The sequence below is a fragment of the Lissotriton vulgaris genome, chromosome 7 (genome assembly GCF_964263255.1).
Source record: "Lissotriton vulgaris chromosome 7, aLisVul1.2, whole genome shotgun sequence".
Lineage (NCBI taxonomy): Eukaryota > Metazoa > Chordata > Amphibia > Caudata > Salamandridae > Lissotriton > Lissotriton vulgaris.
Window position 1 is genome coordinate 344,101,349 of NC_141695.1, and position 20,867 is coordinate 344,122,215.

At 46.7% G+C, this 20,867-nt stretch overlaps 1 protein-coding gene across 1 annotated transcript in view; it reads right to left on the reverse strand.

Moving 5' to 3' along the window:
• Nucleotides 1–20,867, reverse strand: part of LOC147701551 (excitatory amino acid transporter 2-like) — an 856,834-nt gene that overhangs the window by 546,915 nt on the left and 289,052 nt on the right. The window contains exon 4 of the mRNA XM_086930218.1: nt 15,244–15,494. Within this exon, the coding sequence (XP_086786344.1) occupies nt 15,244–15,494 (251 nt within the window). The remainder of the gene's footprint in view (nt 1–15,243; nt 15,495–20,867) is intronic.

A 20,867-nucleotide genomic window follows, 5' to 3' on the forward strand; every position in this document is an offset into this window, starting at 1 on the left:
CCCAAGCCCGAAAAAAGCCCGGACAAGCAAACCCAGGGACCCCCGGCGAAGGGGACGGACCGGGATGGGGGCTAGGGCCCGGTGACCAAGGCCTTCATGGAGTCACTCTTCCACTCTCTCAAGGAGGACATACAATCCCTGCGCCAAGATATGGCAGGGGAATACAAGGAACTCCGCCGCGATGTTGATGACCTAGGGGAGTGGGTGGCGGCCAACGAGCTTTCCGGTCAAGCTACGAGCGAGGAGGTGGAATTTCTCCGTCAGGAAATTGTCCGCCTCAATGACCAGCAAACTGACCTCCAATCCCACACTGAGGACTTAGAAAATCGTTCCAGACGGAACAACATCAGGGTCCGGAACGTGCCCTCCTCGGCTGAGGGGGGAGATGTTGCTAGCTATTTACAAGGCCTGTTCCGGGCGGTCCTCGAGGTGGGAGATGACTTTGAGATCCGCATCGATCGGGCGCACTGAGTGGGCCAGCTCGCAGGTCCCAAGGGCCTCCCCCAGACATACTTGCCTTTCTGCCCGACTACACTCTAAAGGAACGCATCCTGAAGGCGGCGCGACCCAAACAGCCCATGCAATACCAGGGCCATGCGGTGGAACTTTTTCAGGACCTATCAGTGATCACCCTACAGAAGAGGAGATCCTCAAACTTGCGACTTCTTTCCTGCGCAACGAGGGAGTCCAGTATTCCTGGGGTCATCCCTTCCGACTGATCTTCCGCTGGAATGGGACTCTTCACCAGCTGCGCTCCCTGAGAGATACCTGCTCAGTGCTCGGGATTCCATATGAGGAGCCCCAACCAAGCTTTGGAGGCGGTGGAGGCACGGGGGGGTCTCCGCCTTCATCCTCTCAGGCGACAAGTGATGGCTGGCAGAAGGTTCAGCGCGGCAGGTCTTCGAGAAAGACACTCAAACCCGACCTACGAACAATGGAGCAAGAGAAAGCGGCAGCGATCCAGGAAGTCTCCAAAGATACAGGTGCCGCCACTTGAGGTCCGGTAAGGGGGTTCTTCACAGCGACCAGTTGAGCGAGGGGTGGGAAATGGGGCGGGGAGCCTCGAACCGTCGAGCCGCCACTGCCAATTACCCACTACAGGTACTCTTTGACTGCTGTTGTAGACTGACAGGAGGGGGTCAGCAGTCATGGTCCGAACTCATGATCTCCAGTTGGGGAATGTTATTCTGTTATTTTGTTGCGGGGGGGAGGGAGTGGGTGGTGAGGTGCTGTTGCGATGTGACTCTCGGGGCCTTCCACTGGGTGAGGACAAAGGGGCGGGAGGGAGGCCTTGCCGAGGCGATGGAGTTGTGTTGGTCCGAGGAAACTTTCTTAGAGCCTTTGCCAGTCCGAGTGGGATGTGCAGGGAGGGCGGGAGAGGTGTGGTGAGGCCCCGGCCTGGGAGGGTGGGACGGGGAATGGCATGTAGAATGCGATGGTCCAATTCTGTTCCTAGATGCCTATAACTGTCGGGACCTGGAACGTTAAGGGCCTAAACTCCCCGCAGAAGCGACAGAAGGTGTCGAAGTATATAACAGATCGACACTTGGATGTAGTCGCGTTACAGGAAACACACCTCTTGAAGTCGGAGGATCACCGGCTCAAGCACAAGAAGTACCCCCTCATATATAAGGCCTCTGCGTCCACTAAGCAAAAAGGGGTTGCGTTATTGTTCAGCCCGGCAGCGCAATTTGAACCGATGTGCACGCAGAGTGACAGAGACGGGAGGTGGGTAATGGTCAAGGGCCGCTTAAAGGGTAAAATGTGTACTCTGGTGTCCGTTTATGCCCCCAATGCGGGCCAAAAGAATTTTCTCCTTACACTCCTGGGCAGGGTGACGGACTTTGCTGAGGGCCCTGTTTTTCTTCTGGGGGACTTTAACCTAGTTTGGCATCCTACCCTAGACAGTACTCACACTAGAAGATCTGACATGGGCCTCTTCCCGGACTCTATTCAGACACAGATCGGGGACATGGGGCTCCTAGATAGCTGGCGAGTGGCACACCCGGACACTCGGGACTTCACATTCTATTCCCATGTGCACCACACATACTCCCACCTCGATTACATTTTTCTTAGTCAGTCCTTACAGGGCGCACTGCAAAACGTAAAGATCCTCCCCATCTCTGTATCCGACCATGGGATGTACACTATTTGTTTAACCTGGCTGGGGGGCGCCCCGAAACCGGCGCGATGGTACTTCCCGGAAGCATTAGTAAGGGACAAGGCATCCTGCACACAGTTGAGAGAGGCGATTGAGGAGTTTTTCTCCCTCAATAGCCCGGATGAGACCTCCGAGTATAACACCTGGGACTCGTTTAAGGCGGTTCTTAGGGGTAAATGCATAGCGCTCAACTCGGCCCTTAACAAGCAGCGTGCGTCAGAACGGCAAGACCTAGAACAGGAACTCTTGACGATTGAACAGGCCCACAAGCAGAAGCCCACCAGACAAACGATGCGAGCACTCACGGCCCTTCGAGGCAAATTGCGCGCCATCTACAACAATAGAGCGGAATTTACCCTTCTCAGATTGCGCAGCTTAGCATACACGCAGGGAGACAAGGTGGGGAAGCACTTGGCCAGGCAGTTGAAGGACAAACGAGAGAGGGAATACATCGGGGGCATACGTGATGAAGTGGGGGCTCTTCAGCACAGGGACGAGGACAAAGCGGCCATCTTTGGGAGGTTCTATGCATCCCTATATACAGCGGATCCCCATGACGCTGGACGACAGGGCGCCTTTCTGCGGGACCTGCCCGTCCCGCAGGTACCAGCAGAGTGGAACGAAACTCTTGTGGCTCCTATCATCATTGAGGAAGTCTTGGCGGCTATCTCGTCACTCAAGGCCCATAAGGCACCGGGGATAGACGGGTACACCGCTGTCTTCTATAAGACCTTCGCCTCCGAGATTGCGCCCCGCCTGGTCAGCCTCTTCAATCGTATGGCCAGGGAGGGCGACGCAGCGGCCTCCATGACCGAAGCAGTGATCTCGGTAATCCCCAAACCGGGCAAGGACCCCTCCCTCTGCCCCTCATATAGACCCATTGCCCTCCTTAACATAGACGCCAAACTTTACTCCTCTATTTTGGCCAAGAGACTGGGCGACCTCATGCCACTTCTCATACATCCCGACCAGTCGGGCTTTATTAAAGGGAGGCAGACTCACGATAACACCAGGCGCATCGTCCATTTAATAGAAAAGGCCAACAAATTTAAAATACCTGCAGTGCTCATCGGTCTCGACGCCGAAAAAGCGTTCGACCGGGTGGATTGGAGCTTCCTGTGGTCCAGCCTGGTGAGGTTTGGGTTTTCCACCAAGTTCATTACCATGCTCCAGGCCAACTATGGGCACCCCAGCTCTAGGGTCTCGGTCAATGGGGTGCAATTGGCCCCCTTCGGGCACACCAGAGGGACGAGACAGGGCTGCCCCCTGTCCCCCTTACTTTTCGCCCTCAGCATAGAACCCCTAGCAATAGCGATCAGGGAACACCAAGGGATAGAAGGACTCCCCTTCACTGGTGAGTCCCCCAAAATCTCACTTTTTGCGGACGATATCCTCCTTTCCTTGTCCAATCCTATAGGCTCCCTCCCACATTTGCAAGAAGTGCTCGCCGCCTTCGAGGATGTAGCGGGCTTCAAAGTTAACCTAACCAAATCCATACTTAACCTAACTCTCTCCGGTGCTGAGGCCTCGCAGCTCCGGACGCTCTCCCCGCTGGACTGGGCTCCCTCCTCTTTGCTGTACCTGGGGATCCACCTGACTCCCAGGATCGATCAGTTGTACGCGGCCAATTTCCCTGATCTCCTCACCCGCCTCCAACAAGACCTTTCCCGCTGGAAGCCGCTTTTCCTCTCCTGGTTGGGACGCATACATGCCATCAAAATGACCCTCCTACCCAAACTCCTCTATTTATTCCAAGCGCTCCCTATCGAACTGGAAGACGCCTTCTTTGTGCGTCTCAAGACCATGATCCTGCAGTTCGTGTGGCAGGGGGGAAGGGCTTGTTTCTCCTTCCACATGCTAAGGCGTCCACAGCGCGAGGGGGGGGCGGGACTCCCGGACCTTCGCCTCTAATATAAAGCGGCGCAATTGTGCATCCTAGTCGAGTGGGCACAGATGGAGTCGGAAAAGCACTGGCTCCACATGGACCGCAGCGTGGCAGGTAGAACTATCTGGGACCTCATATGACGCGCTACGAACGAAAGGCCCCTCAATGCATACATCAGCACCCCGACACGCACCACCCTTAAAGTGTGGGACACTGTGGCCGAGAGGGAGGGCTGGACGACTTTCCCATCGCCTCTCACCCCGATCCACTTCACCTCTTCCTTCCCTCCAGCGCTCCGAGAGGGCCCGTTCGACGCCTGGAGGGCGGGCGGATGTCTCGCACTCACACACCTATTCCACAATTACGATCCACTTACTTTTGACAATTGCAAGAGGGAATATGGGGTGGGGGACCGGGAGCGCTACCATCACGCACAACTCCTCCACTGGGCGCTGAACCCGCGGATCAGGGAGGGTGCCACTAGAGCCCTTACCGCTTTTGAGTTGTTCCTGCTCAAGGCTAAATCCATGAAGGGGGCCATCTCGACACTGTATAAACTGCTGCTCTCCACAGACACTGCACCACGGCCACGCTTTATGTCCTGGTGGGAGGGGTTGGTCCAGCGGGACATTGGGGAGGAGGAGTGGAAACACTTGTGGGCTGACATCTTTCGCTTCAACCGTTTCACGAAATTGAGGGAGGCGCACCTGAAGGTGATGGCGGACTGGTACCTGTACCCAGCTAGACTGGCTAAGATCTTTCCAGGGGCCCCGGATAGGTGCTGGAGAGGGTGTGGTCTACTGGGCGACTTCCAACACATTTGGTGGGACTGCCCCTCCATTAGGCCCTTTTGGGAGGAGATTCTTGCTCAGATAAAATCCATCTTAGGATACCCGGTCCCGATTACGATGGCGGAAGCCCTTTTAGGCCTCCGGGACCCCCAGTTGGAGCACCAAACCAGAGCCGATAAAAGGATCATGTGGTTATGCTTGGGGGCTGCTAAACTGGCGATAGCTTACGCTTGGAAACAGAAAGCGCCACCGGCGATGTCACTGTGGCACGCCCGCCTGTGGCAGCTGCTTAGCCTAGAGCGCATGTCTGACATCTCCCGTGAGGACTTTAAGAACTTTGAGTTCCGCTGGGGACCGCTGGTCTCGTTCCTCTCCAAGGGCCTGCCATCTGCGGTATGCCCCTCTACTGTGAGAGCCCTGCACTTATTCCAGTTCTGGGTGGGCCTCGAGGACTGATATACTTCTAATGGCACTTTCACCATGGGGGGGCGGGGACAGGGTGTTCCGGGGGAGGTGTTGGAGTTTTTGTATTGCCGTTCGCATATGTATAAAATGTTCACCATTAGCTGACCTGGGGCACTGGGAACCCTTCCCTAGCAGAGTCCCTCGAAGGGTGGGGGGGGGCTTGGAGGCCGTGAATACCTGCCATGCACAGAGGTACGGTGCTGCACCTGGGCACCCGGACTTTCATCCTCCTGGACTCTACTGAGACTCGGCCCCGGCGGCCTACGTATGGATTGCTATAGACTTACAGGGCATGGGCCAGAGGCGGCTAGCGTCGTGGAGATGTAACGACCCCCCATTAGGTATGCTGGGAATAGGAAGCTTCTTGATTAATGGGCCCCTGCGTGGGCAAGATGGCGAGTTGTGCCCTGTGCTTTTTTTTTTTTGCGTGTGAACAATAATAAAATCTGTTTACCAAAAAAAAAAGTAAAATAAATCCTCCTGTCACTCCCAGGTCTATACTTGCCAGCTTCCCATTTTAATAGTGAAATATTATGCTAATTTAACATTTCGAAACTCTCATTAACATGGTTTACCAAAACCCTCTAATGAAGTTCTCTGTACTGTCTGGAAGGTGACATAATATAATAATCTAGCAACTACAAAAACTGAAAAATACATAAAATATGTAGAGGAATCAAGATTATCTAAAGTTAACAATATTTGTTGGCCAAAGCATTCTGGTATATCTCTTTGTAAAGAACAAGGATGAAATGTGTGATGCTAGACACTGCGTCAATTAGGATCAAAGCTAAAGAACAAGTTACTTCCCTTCGGTAACACTTTTTCTGGTGGATACAGTATCTGCCTGTGGATTCCTCACCTTATGAATATGTCTGTTCCTAGAAAGTCGGGTTTCAAACATTCTGGTGTATCTCTTTGTAAAGAACAAGGATGAAATGTGTGATGCTAGACACTGCTTCAATTAGGATCAAAGCTAAAGAACAAGTTACTTACCTCCGGTAACGCTTTTTTCTGGTGGATACAGTATCTGTCTGTAGATTTCTCACCTTATGAATATGTCTGTTCCTAGAAAGTCGGGTTTCAAACCCTGCAAGGAATGTGAAGGTCGCATGTCGATTACTGACCCGCATGATGACTGTCTTTGGTGCCTTTCGAGTGATCACAACGTTGAAGGTTGTTCATCTTGTAGGAAGATGAACCCGAAGGCGCTGAAGGACAGGGAGGCTAATCTCTACATGTCTACGGTGAGAAAGGAGAAAGAGGTCGTAAGAGATCGAAGTCGAGGTCGTCAACTTCGTATGGATCCAAGAGAAGGCACAAGAAGAAGAAGAGGCATGGGTCTCGACGTCGTTTGTCGAAGTCTAGAGCTTCGAGGTCGCCTTCTCTGGCTCCTCAACGTCTTGTCAAGGACTTTGTTTCTCCTTCGCTTTCTGAGTCTCCAGTCCAGTCTCCTTATGTGGGTTCTTCGGCACAGTCTCCCGCGCCGGTTGATTCTCCAATTTAGGATGAGGCTTCAAATCCTCTAGAATTAGAGTATCCTGCTGCTCCTACTGCTCCTGAGCCTTCTCCTGTGATTCCAGTGGATCGGACTTCGAAGACTCCTCTTAAGGAAGTTGACCCGGGGCAGTATCCTTCGTTCCCGAACGCCGGGTTCGGATACGTCTCATTTCATGAATGCGATCTATGGTATTTTTACCAGAGCCACATGCCCCGCTGGAGCAACTTTGGGTCCCATGGGCCCTTTGGCATTTAATTTGGGTGTGCCTCAGCATTATCCTCTGGTCCCCTTCATGCCATATATGCCAATGGCGCTGTCAAGGAAGTTTCCGGCACCGAAGGTGTCGACGCTGTATGAGCAGTCCCTGGCTCCATCTGGCGTCCCTTCTTCCTGGGTTCGTTTGACGCAGTTTCTGTCATGAAGCCTCCTTCGATGCTGTTGCCGGAGCCGTCGGAGACGCCATCTGCGGCGCCAACTGCGGTATCAAAGATGCGTTCAAGAAGGGAAGCACAAAGGCTGATTGAAGAGGTGCAATATCAGACTGGTGACATGGAGGAAGGAGAAATTTACGATTCTGAGGATTTGTATGAAGACTTGTGTGAGAAAAGTGGTTTGGATGTCTCTCCAGAAGGGGATTTTACGTCGCAGAAGGCTTCTCCTTCTAAGGATGTACCTCCTTATCATGTTGTCATTAAGAAGGCAGACGAACTGTTGGAACTGCAGCTTCCTATGGCTGAATACAAGCCTAATTTTCTAACAGAGGTGCTTCATTCTCCTTCATCTGTGGTGGAACCTCTTTTACCCTTCAATGATGCACTGAAGGAGCCGATATTAGAACTTTGGAGTAATCTTCTTTCTGCTCACTCAGTTTCTAGATCTGTCTCTAGAAGATATAGATCAGCTCCAGGGGACCCTGATTTTCTTACTTCTCACCCATCACCCAAAAGTTTAGTGGTTCAGGCTTCATGCTCAAAAAAGTCGGTAGGCTCTTTTCCTCAAGCACCTGCTGATAGAGACTCAAAAAAACTTGAGCAAACTGCAAAGTTTTTTCTTCAGCCAGTATGGCCTTGAAATCCACCTATGCAACTTGTCTTTTGGGGAGATATATTCACGCCCTTATGGTCTCTGCCAAGCAAATTCTCCCAAAGTTATCGGAAGAGGATCTGAACAATGTAAGTGAGGTCTTGGCGGACTCTCAGGCTGCTGCTCGCCAGGTAATCTAGTCGGGTCTGGACACTGCTGATTCAGTGACAAGGGTGATGGGTTTATCTGTTGCTACTGGGAGGCATGCATGGTTAAGAGGTTCAGGTTTCTCACTGGATGTGCAAGCTGTTCTTTTGGATCTTCCCTTTGACGGTTCTAAGCTCTTTGGGGAAAAATCTGACTCTGCATTGCAGAAATGTAAGGACAGCAAGGCCACGGCAAAATCCCTCGGTTTGCAATCTCAGTCAAGAGGATATGGTTACAGAAGATAGAGTGGGTTTGGGAAATCTTCCTTTCGTTCCCGTCAGCCTCAGCAACAACAACAACAGCAGCAAAACCTACAGAGGTAAAGGCAGAGGCCGCTTTCGTGGAGCTGGACGACATCCTTCTTCATCCTCCTCTTCTACCTCCCCTACCCCTCCTGGTAATGCAGCAAAGCATCCCTAGATCCACCATCCTGGATCATGTGGGTCCTGTGGGAGGCTGGCTTACCCATTTTCTACAAGATTGGAAGTTACTCACTTGGGACCTTTGGGTTCTATATCTTGTGGAAAAGGGGTACGCCCTTCCTTTCAGGGAATTCCCTCCTCCTTACCCTCCTTGTCAGGGGTTTTGCACTGAGGATCGTTTGCTTCTCCTTCAAAAGGAGGTTCTTACCCTGTTGGAAAAGGGTGCAATAGAGGTGGGTCCAGAGCAGGTAAGGGGTCAGGGGTGCTACTCCCGGTATTTCCTGATCCCCAAGAAGGATTGCAGGTTACGTCCCATCCTGGATCTCAGAATCTTGAATCTGTTTCTCAAACAGGAGAGGTTCAAGATGCTCACTCTAGCGCAGGTTCTTCAGGCACTACAACAAGAAGACTGGATGGTGTCCATCGACTTGCAGGATGCGTATTTTCACATCCTGAAGTCGCACAGGAAGTATCTCTGTTTTACGGTTGGATTGCAGCACTACCAATTTGCGGTCCTCCCGTTTGGTCTTACTACCTCACCAAGAGTCTTCACCAAGGTGATGGCAGTGGTGGCTTCCCTTCTCAGGAGGTCAGGGATTCCAGTTTTCCCCCTACCTGGACGACTGGCGGTTGAAGGCGGAGTCTCCAGAGATGGTGAGTCATAATTTGCAGGTTACAGCCCAGCTGTCTTACAAATTGGGTTTTTCAATAAATGTACCCAAGTCTCACCTGGTGCCCTAACTGCGCACCCTGTTCATAGGGGCAGTACTGGTTACCACTGTGTGTCAAGCATTCCCTCCTCCGCAAAGGATTCTCGACATACAGGAAATGATTCCTTTGTTTTACAATGGAGCGGGTGGTCCAGTTCTGAACGTCCCTCGCCTGCTCGATCTGTTCGCTTCCTGCATCCTGCTGGTCATCCATGCACGCTGGCATATAAGGGCACTCCAGTGGTATCTCCTAATGAAGTTGTATCAGCACAGCGGTGATCTCAAGGAGTGTGTGAGGATCTCTAGAGAAGCTGCAGCGGATATGTCTTGGTGGAGAGTGGAGAGCAATTTGTCTCAAGGAAAGCCCTTTTATCTTTCTCCATCAGTGGCCACAGTCATAACGGATGTCTCCACCCTAGGGTGATGTGCGCGTCTGGGGGATCTGGAGATCCAGGGTCTTTGGTCTCCAGAGGAAAGGTTGTTTTGCATTAACCCTCTGGAATTGCGGGCGATACGTTTGGCACTCAAAGCCTTTCTTCCTTCCCTTTGTGGTCAGTCGGTTCAGGTCCTGACAGACAACACTGCCGCAATGTGGTATGTCAACAAGCAGGGAGGAGTAGGGTCGTACCGTCTCTGTTGAGAGGCGTTGCGACTCTGGTCCTGGGCTCAGGACCATCGGATTTGATTGATGGCAAATCATCTGGCTGGGATGCTGAATGTGCGTGCGGACAGTCTATATCTGCAGTTTTCCGCCGACCACGAATGGAGGCTTCATCCAGAGGTGGTTCAACACATCTTTCAGACGTGGGGAACTCCTCGGGTGGACTTGTTTGCCACTCTCGAGAAGGCGCACTGCCTGGCATTCTGTAGTCTCCTGTTTCCAATGCGGGGAGCATTGGGGGATGTGTTTCAGTTGAGTTGGAGTTCACAACTCCTTTAAGCATTTCATTGCACACCCTTGATTCCTCGGGTTCTGAGGAAGATTCACCAAGACCGGGACCAAGTTATTTTGATCGCTCCAGATTGGCCAAGAAGGGTGTGGTACACAGACCTTCTTCACCTCTCGTTGTACCTGCTGCTCCGTCTGCTTCTCAGGGCAGACCTCCTCTCTTAGATGGAGGGGCAAGTTCTACACCCCCACCCCCAGGGCCTGCACCTTCATGCCTGGAGATTGAACGGGCAACTTGAATTCTTTTTCTCTACCCCCTGACATGGTGAATGTTATATCATCGGCCAGGCGACACTACACCAAGTCTGTCTATTCATATAGGTGGTCTAAATTTGTTAGGTGGTGTAGGGAGAGATCTATTGATCCCTTAAAAAGGCATCTTTCTGATGTTCTTTGTTTTTCTCTTCATTTCGCCCAGCAGGGTTGTGTTGTGGCCACTGTAAAAGGGCATTTGTCTGCATTGTCAGCATTTTTGTGTTTGCCTGATCAGCCTTCTTTATTTAAGTCTCCTATGGTCTTAAGATTCATTAAAAGGCTGACAAACATGTTTCCCCTCCAGTGGGATTTGAATCTGGTGTTAACTTTCTTAATGGGTTCCACATTTGAACCTATGCATAGTTGTCCTTTAAGGCTTTTAACTTTTAAAACGGTCTTCCTGGTAGCTATCACTTCGGCCAGGAGGGTGAGTGAGCTCCAGGATTTGAGTTCAAAGCCGCCTTTTCTGATCATACATGCTGAAAGGATGGTACTCATGACCAGGGCTGCTTTTCTGCCTAAGGTAGTGACTCCCTTCCACTTCGGTCAATCCATTACCCTTTCTACTTTCTATCCTCCCCCACCCAAAGAGGAGGAGAGACTCCATCGTTTAGATCCAAAGAGGGTGATTTGCTTCTATTTGGACAGGATAAAGGACTTACACCAGGATGATCAGCTCTTTGTTGGATATGCTGGTCGAATGAAGGGCAACGCAGTGCACAAGCGCACTTTGTCAAGATGGATCATCTTGTGCATTAAGGTATGCTACTCCCTGGCTGGTAAGGAGCCTCCAGTAGGCATTAGGGCTCATTCTACCAGGGCTAAATCGTCTACTTCTGCCTTGTCCGGGGGTGTTCCTGTGTTGGACATCTGTAAAGCCGCAACAGGAGCCTCCCACCACACTTTTGCGAAGAATTTCTGCTTGGATTCCGAGGTGAGAAGGACGGCCATTTTGCGTGCTCTGTTTTACAAAACGTTTTGGTTTAGAGGGGTGGATACCCTCCTCCGTGGGATTCTATTCATAAGGTGAGGCATCCACAGGCAGATGTATCCATCAGAAGAACAAGTTACTTACCTTCGGTAACGCTTTTTCTGGTGGATACAGTATCTGCCTGTGGATTCCTCAAAGACCTACCCACCTCCCCATTGTCCACCCTTTTATACCATAAAAGATGAGGTATTCGTTTTTGATGTATTATGTGTTCTTAAGACTTTGTTACCTCTATTTATTTATTATTGTCTTGTTTGAAGTGCAAGCTTTCTTCTTTCTTTATACACTGGCCCTTTTTGCCTTTGTGGCACGGAAAAAATAGGTGGAACTGAAGTCATCACGCCTGCGTGGTCTTCTTATGATCCGGTGACGTCATGCGGAGTCGCGTGCGGCGCCATGATGCTGTGACGACCTCGTCGGGCCAGAGAGTTACGAAAAAATTTCCGGAATGCTGGCGCAGTTCGCCGCATATGGGTATGATGTGGACTATGTCCTCCTCTTCTTCCCCACAGAGACGGCAGATCGCCGGCTTCGGAGGGCGTTACCATGGCGGCAGGTGATATGCAGATGGCAATAAGCCTAACTGAAATTTCAGAAACTTCTCTTTGGTGGTTTTGGAGAAGTTAGATAGGAGGTATGCTTGAGGAGTCGCTTTACTGTATCACTGTACAGAAAGCCATCAGTCTGCATGTTCTGTCAAGACCGCTTTGTCTTGTATGATAGATTCATTTTTGACAGTGTTGTTTACGAATTTTTTGAAGCTTGCCATGGACCCTGGCGATGCCCAGAGTTGCCGTAACCCCAGCTGGCTCAGTGGAGTTTCCAAGAAGTGTCTGGCTGGGCAGGTTTCTAAGGCTTCTAGTTCCCTCCACAAGTAGGAGTTTAGCGTTTCTGGCTGCCCTTTTTTGCTTTTGTACCAGGTTTAAATGAAAGCTCCTTTACGGGCCAGATCTTGTCTTTGCATCCCGAATTCAAGCCTCATTTGCGCCGGAGATGTATATCCAGGCAAACCGTATATTATTCTCAGGGCTCTTGCAATGGTGCCGTTCAATGTTTCCACGTCCCTCCCTCTCATGGCTTCACTTGCATAGGTGATTGATGGAATTAGTTTAGCCTGTATCACCCTGGTCAGAGGGAGAAAGCTTGGTCCAGCTGTTATATTTTTCAGACTTCTTAATGCCACCGCTGTCGTAGTCCCCTCTTTTTTATTGCCTCACATTGTGCTTTGTAGTTGCCTTTGACGTCGTTAGGTAAGGCAACACTTATCTTATTAATGTTGTAGGTCACCAGTGGACACCTATCATGCAGCAAGTGGGGGGAGGTGGGAAATATTTTTTAGACATTATACTTGCAATGTATTATTTAAAAAACCTTTGAAATTCACCGAAAAAAACATAGGTTTCAGGGATGTTATAGTTAGAAATTAGCATTAGAAAAATCTTAGAAATTCACTGAATACACCACAGGTTTCAAGGATGTTATAGTTAGTTGGACATTTCACTCGTACAAAACCAGAGAAATTCAGCCGTTATAGTTAATTTAGCTAACTATAACTCGCACCCCCGCAATGCACTGCTGATGATGTCACATATTACATCATTCATGACATGGTCAGTGACATCACTGATGACATCTCAAATAACATCACTGATTACATCACCCATGTGAAAATCTGATACAACTCCTCACACTCTAATATAACCTTTGATACACCGACTGTAAAATACAGACTACTACTTCCCAAATCAACATACCAATACCAGGTACTACATACGTACTCACTGATTCCTAGGTGTAGACATACATCCACTCATTCACCTATACAATCACTCATACATGCAGTCACTCTTCAATAAAACGCTATCATATGCACTCATACACCTATACAGAAACTCACACACTGCCACTCATCGATGGAGTTACACACACACTTAGTCAGTCATGCAAAGAATCAATCACACTCCCATTTACTCACCTATACAGTTATACACACACCACCTCAGTTATTCATAGATACTAACGCATACTTACTCTATTATATAAGCACTGATGCAAGTACACACTCATCTATACAGCCACTGTCACAATCACTGACACTCACGTATAGTCATCTGTATACTCCAACTCTCACATACACTGCCTTTTACATATTTAGTTACTTGGACATGTACCACTGAGAAATCCATTCACTCACCAATACTCCCATACACTCACTCATCCAGCCATACAGCTCTTTCCACATGCACTCTTGAGCCCATATACCCAGTGAATCAACTACTCACACATCTATGCACAGAGTCACACACCTCCCACTCACACACTCAGTCTCCCATACAAAAACTCAGGCAACCAATCAATAACCCATGTAGACACGTATGTAGCTACTCACCAACCCATGCAAAAGCTTGTACAACAAAAGACAGACTGATAGATATTCACACAGTTTAGTCACTAACCCATGCATTCAGTAAGACTCATTTAATCACTCACTTATACAGTCAGTCACGCACCTACTAAATCCTCCATCCGGACACTTAAACACCCACTCATTCTTCAATACACCACGGCATATATATAAAACATATTTAAACTCTAAACAAACACAGTCTCTGGATGATGTCATCAGTGATGTCATTTGAGATGCCATCAGTGATGTCACTGACCATATCATGAATGATGTAATATGTGAAGTCATCAGCAGTCAATTGCTGGGGCGCAAGTTATAGTTAGCTGAACTAACTATAACAGCTGAATGTCTCTGGTTTTGTACGAGTGAAATGTCCAACTAACTAGAACATCCTTGAAACCTGTGTTTTTTTCAGTGAATATATATGTGTGTGTATATATAAATATATAACCCATTCAGACATAAATAAATACAGATATAACAAACCTATTTTGAATCTGAATAGACCTACTTCCTGCTGAATCCTGTCCTAGCCAATATGTCAATATCTCTTTTGTATTTTCAAGAAATGGATTGCTACCTCTAGGAGCTGCGAATGTTACTGCCTACTCCCTGTCTTACTCCATAGCACTTTGATGTGGTTCGGTCTTTGTCTAGCACCTTACGAATTGCAAATAACTAAATCAAAAAAAAAAATCCTCCTGTCACTCCCAGGTCTATACTTGCCAGCTTCCCATTTTAATAGTGAAATATTATGCTAATTTCAAATTTCGCAACTCTCATTAACATGGTACCCCAGCACCCTCTAATGAAGTTCTCTGTACTGTCTGGAAGGTGACATAATATAATAATCTAGAAACTACCATAACTGGAAAATAAATACAATATGTAATGGAATCCAGATTATCTAGAGTAAACAATATTTACTGGCCAAAGCATTCTGGTGTATCTCTTTGTAAAGAACAAGGATGAAATGTGTGATGCTAGACACTGCTTCAAGTAGGATCAAAGCTAAAGGATACTTTTAAACAAGAGAATAAGAAGTGATAAGTTGAGGGAACAGAAGAGAAGCAGAGACACTGGAAAATAAATAAGTGAAGTTGATGGAAGGAAAAGCTGAAAAAATCTGTGATTAAAAGGAATGGGGCCGAACAATGAATTGAAGTAGAAAAAAAGAAGGTGGATAAAAAAGAGGAAATTGAGGGATCGACAGGTGAGGGAGGGTAAAGAAAGGCAAGAGAAGAAGAGTAAAGCAGAGAAGAGGCGCTCAAGGTAGGGTGGGCAGAAAAGGAGGAAACATACAGGAAAAGAGGATAGAGGATAGGAATGATGGTGGTAAGAACAAGTTTCAGAAAAATAATGATCACTGTTAGGGGAGGGTCACATAGATTATGTAGCAGCAAAGGTGGAAGTGGGAGAAAATATCAGATAAGGAACCAGCTGACAGTATATGATGAAAGAAGGAAATAATACCTGTTGAAAACATGCTTGCACCAGGTTTTCTGGGAAAAGATTTCTAATGAGATCAAGGAAGGCATCCAGACTGGACACTTCCTCATTCCTGGTAGAGATGCTGACTTGCTTCTTCAGCTTGGGGTTCCCAGGATGGATTGACAACACTAGGATTACTCCGAGTACCGCTGCCAAAATTGTCGTGGACATGTAATAGACCATGGCACGAGTACCCATCCGCCCGCTGGACTTAGCATCTAGACCAGCTAATCCTAAGGAGAGAAACCAAACAGAAGACATTCTGGGGTGGTGTGAAGGAGAGAAAGCACACGCATTTTAGCAGTTCGTCATATTTGAGCTATCACTGTTTGTATGACCTTTTATGAACTCCACAAAAAAGGAGACCAAGGGAAACAATACTTAAATATGGTAAAAAGATACCAGCTTTATAGAAATTGGTTACGATATCAAAGCAATTACATAATAATTGCTTCATTTGAAATATGTGACTATAGTGAACAATCACTACACCTATGTTCCAAAGCAACAGCCATTTGTTGCACATTTTCCAGCTGATCTATCCCTAAAATGAAAGCTGATTTACCTTTTCTAGGATTAATATAACATCTGGATGTTGCTGAATATTCATGTATGTATGTCGAATTTCTATAGATCAAACCTATCCAAAAATCATAGGGCGCTTACCACCAAGCTGCATTATACCCAGAGGTTGAAGATGACAGGGGACAGTATGGAACCCTTGAGGGTTCTACAGGTGTTATGTGGTACTGCTAATAGGTATTGATTTTTGCATGACCCACTACTCACAATGGTATGATGGCAACTGTCTCGGGTCCTAAGTAACAGACCCTTTTTTAGAGCCTGCAGCACTAGGATGCCAGTACGTTCTAGGATGAGCATTTACGCATTGGCAAATGTTTAAGGGAGAAGAACATGCTAGCGTTCCACTGTGGTGTACAAAAAAATCTGAGAAGAGATGGGCTGTTTCCACAGAAGCTCTGTGCATCATGGTGCTGCAGACCTCATGTTCTGAAGGATACGAATATAGTGCATGTAATCATAGTTGACACTAGTGATGGAGAATTGGTGAAGGAAGACCTCTGCTGTGCTGGCAAAGGAGCCCTTGTGTAATTGAGGAGGTTGGACTATATGTGTGTGTACATCAGGGACCTGCATGTGAAAAGGATCCTTGAGTGATAGAACTCTAGTTCAACATGTGAGAAGCTTAGTGTTTCTCTGGTGGAACAAGAAATTGCATGTTACAAGTTTCCAGATATGACTGCTATTTGATTAATGGCACCACTTTAGACCATCTATGCACATGAAACTGTAAAATCTGTGCTGGCGCAGAAGATATATATTGGGCTACATAATATGTGATGGTACAGGAGAGACCTCAGCAGAGGTCCTAGATGACCTAAGAAGATAAAGGACTCCATATTAGTGTATAGCCTGGACCTATGACAGAAGTTGGTTGAATAGTTATACTATCAGGTTCAAATTTGGACAGTCGGTTTTTTGAATCCCTGATATAAACCAGTTCAATCGGATGGTACAGATGAAGGATATCCTTCTAATTCCATGGCTATTTCTGATTTTAAATGTGTATCTAAATTTATTGGGCAGATTTGAAATATTAAGATTTAATGATTTAACATTGTATATATTCTTTCACACACACTTTTTCACACTGTGCCCGGAGCACCTTATTTATGCTTATTGCCTATGTAGTAAATTGAACTATATAGAGGCAATTTATTTAAACTCAGAAAAAGATGTGTATGTCTTTCGTGGGTCAATGGTTTATTACGTTTCCTAATTTCTGGTGGGACTGTTTGTGATCTTTTCTTTTCCTCATGGGTACACATTTTCTTTTCAAATTCTTCTAACACACATTTCTTTCCAGATATTATTTAATGCCCCAAGTTCTGCAGTACACAGGCTAAACCCCATGCTACATTGTATACTATCAGGTAGCAAGAAATCCAGTATGTTGGGCATGGGGCACGCAAGCTTTGTTGCTTTTGTGCTTACTCCATGTTTCGAGCCTGTGCATAGTTTGAATGATGTTGTTGAGATTGCATTTGTTCATTTGCAAAACATTCGTAGGTGATGAGTTGCCTATATCATAGGCACAGTTTTTTTAAAACATTTTTATTATAGCTTCCAAAATACAACCACCACCTATAGGGGCTCAATGTTATACCAGTTTGCATTTCCATGTGTGTAGTACATACATTTTTAGATATTTGCATTGAAGTTATTCAAGGATAGCAAAATAATGCACACAGAACAGTATTGATAATAGCCCCTCCCAGTGCAAACAGTGACGCCCCCACCCCACTCTGTCCCACCCATGCCCCTTCCCTTGTGTCACTTTTTTCCGTGTTCCCCAAAACATACTTTATTGGGGTACATCAATAAAGAACACACTGTCATGTCATTCTCCTCAACAAGTAAACAAGACAGAATAACAGCTTTATCAACTGTGCTGGAACTTTTCCACCTCTCAATGCCCCAGTGCCCTCAGACGTGCCCAAAACCTCTCTAGACCTTGTAGGGGTCTTAAGTGACATCCACCCTGTGCAAGGTGTCCTATATAGTTCTTATTTCCATCTCAGGCCCCACTGGTGTCTCATCACCCCATTCATCTCTTGTGCATCCCCTTGGGGAGGTCTAGTCCCCAAAATAGATATAGTTTCTAGGAGGTACCCGGCATCTCCCCAGTTGAATATGGGTCAGGGTTCTTCATGGAATCTACTCATGTCACCCAGTCCCTGGCCATGACAAGTGATCGCTGGCCACGCAGCACTATGCTCTTGTATCCATCCAGCCCACAGTTCAAATCCCTTTTTCCATACTGCCACCAGGGGTCTCATTGGGGCCTTCCAGTTCCTGGTGATTTCCTGCATTGCAATGATAAAGGCTAAGTTGCAAAACTTGCTTGTAGCCTTAGTTTTGGCAGTGTGCTGGAACCATATCTATAGGCCAGGCAGGTGCAGGGATTAGAAGCCTTATTTACAGCCTCCATTACCCAAGAACAAATAGTGTTTTTGAATGACACTGTTCAACAGACATCTTGTCTTGGGTTAGCCAAGATAAATGATTTAAACAAAACGTCCATACCTACACCTAAGCCAGATAGTGAAAACACTACACAAGGGGTGGTTGACGTAAATACTACTTTACTTAACAACAGAACAGATCCTGATTGGAAAAAATGGTTAATCTGGCCCACAGACACAAACAACGGTCAAGATAGATTCCTGAATAAAACACAAGGGTTCACATTCACTAGACCAGATCCAAGATATGTCCAGAGACATCATCCAGGGATAGTAAAATAATTCAGTGTGGGTAAACTGTGCCTTGAATGGCTACAAAAATCTACACTGAAAGAAGTAAAACAACACTTATCTTTACTTAAAGATAGCATTGATTTGAGGGACTTCTTACAGGGACCTACTAAACCATGTCATAAACGTTTTATATACGCCGATATCTATGCCCTATATAATGAAGCATGGAAAACAACACAAGCGGAGACTGCAGAACGAATAACGATCGTATTAATTTAGAGAAATCTCTCTCTGTAGCCGACAATGGGTTAACGACTCTGTCATCCAGAATATATTCTTTGTATAGCATAGTATCCTCTGCCATAGACATAATTAAACAGGACTTGGTCATGTTACAACATGGTCATTCACAATTGCGTTCTATAATGCTTTTGGGCTGGATGTTACAAAACCTTCGTTCTGGCTATGTGCCTTGGCGTCTAATCAAAACCATGTCATTGTTTTCTGAATTTAACCTTACAGATAAACAAATCACATTGGCACAGAGGGGAGCAGACCATATGGTGCTGAGCCTTGAAAAACTGGAAAGATTACTATGAACTGTTTCTGAGAAACCAGCAACAGAATGGATAATACACAGTACAATCACTCTGCCTGTTACGATTTTTCATTTCCAGTATTGTTTGAAACATATACTAGCAGGCGTATATGAAAGGTTGGGTAAAGAATACATCAAGACATCCTGGGATTTACCTCATACACACAAATGTTGGAGTGGGGGAAAAGAAGTGTTCTTAGTGGTACGAATTGCCAAAATGCACTAAGCGGTTCACTCGAATGTCAGGGTATTAATTTACACGGGGCCTGCGATTATACCTCGAACAACTTATTCTGCCAGCTGCAAGGTTCTCCAGCTGCAGTGATTGATCCAATTTTTAGGCAGCTTTCTAATGGAAGTTACATTATGTTGAATGAACACAGCTGCTGAGGCATGTTGCCAGGAACCCCCTATCTCATAACTGTGTCAGCCAGGGGCATTTGCTGTATGCAAATATTGTTTCCTAAAACTAAGACAGACGGGTAGTCGCCATTATGGCCTTCACTGAACATCTCTTCTATACAAATTGATACTTTAAGCAGAATGAAAGCCATTCTTTTACAAAAAACTGTGCCACTGACCTCGGCCAAAGAGACGTATGATCTGCAAGTTGCAAGGACTTCTGCAGAGATACATGCGCTTTTATCGACAAACTGCCCTATACATTTCTCAGAAATGTTAAGTTGTATCTTAAACATGTCTGATACGAGTGGTATTGTACATGTATTTAAGACAGTTTTTTCAGGACTGTTAGCACCCTTTGAAGCAGTCCTAGGCATATTTCCAAACTTCCTGCACTCTGTGTTTGGCGGCCTGCCTCTCATTTTGGGACTCGTAGCAGGGATACTATTTTTGCTCCTACTGCTCCGATATGGCAAGCTAAGTCACCATCGACACCCAGATCACCTTGTAGAACACTCTCCTGGCAATGAAGTGTCGTGAGCGCATGATACAAATACTGGTATTTACTCGTTTAAGAGATTTGGGGGCAGATGTATCAATATACCCATTTGCGATTCTCAAATAGCGATTTCTTGAGAATCGCTATTTGAGAATTTCAAAATGGTATGTATCTAGAAATTCGCTATTTTTTAGCGATTTCTTGAAATTCCTTAATTGCGATTAGCAAATTGCTAATCACAATTAAGGAATAATTTCCCATTCATTTCTATGGGCCAGGAGGCCCATAGGAAGGAATGGGAAGTTATTCTCAATTTGCGATTCGCAATTTGCAAATCGTAAGTTGGGAATAATTTCAAGGGTGCAAGGGGGTCTTAAGGACACCCTGCTGCACCCCTGAAATTTACATGTGTGCGCATATGGCGCACATACATGCCCTTAGGGCATGTATGAGCGCCACATGTCACCTTTACAAATGCCAAAAAGTGCATTTGTAAAAGAATTCGCAAATTACCACCAACTACTAGTTGGTGGTAATTTGCAATTTCTTAAGGGAAAATCGCTAAATTGAAATGCACTTATGCATAGCATTTAAGGAATCGCAATTTGCGACTCCTTAAATGCTGACGCAAAGTTAAGGAATCGCAAATTTTGCGATTCCTTACATTTGCAATGCAATTTCAATGATACATCGCATTTCCCGATTTTTTTGTTGCAAACGCTGCTATTTTGCGAATCGCAGATTTTGCGAGAAAAAAATCGTTTGATACATCTGCCCTTTGAATACCACGTAGTTTCTATCATTCCGACCAATCTGGCAAGATTGC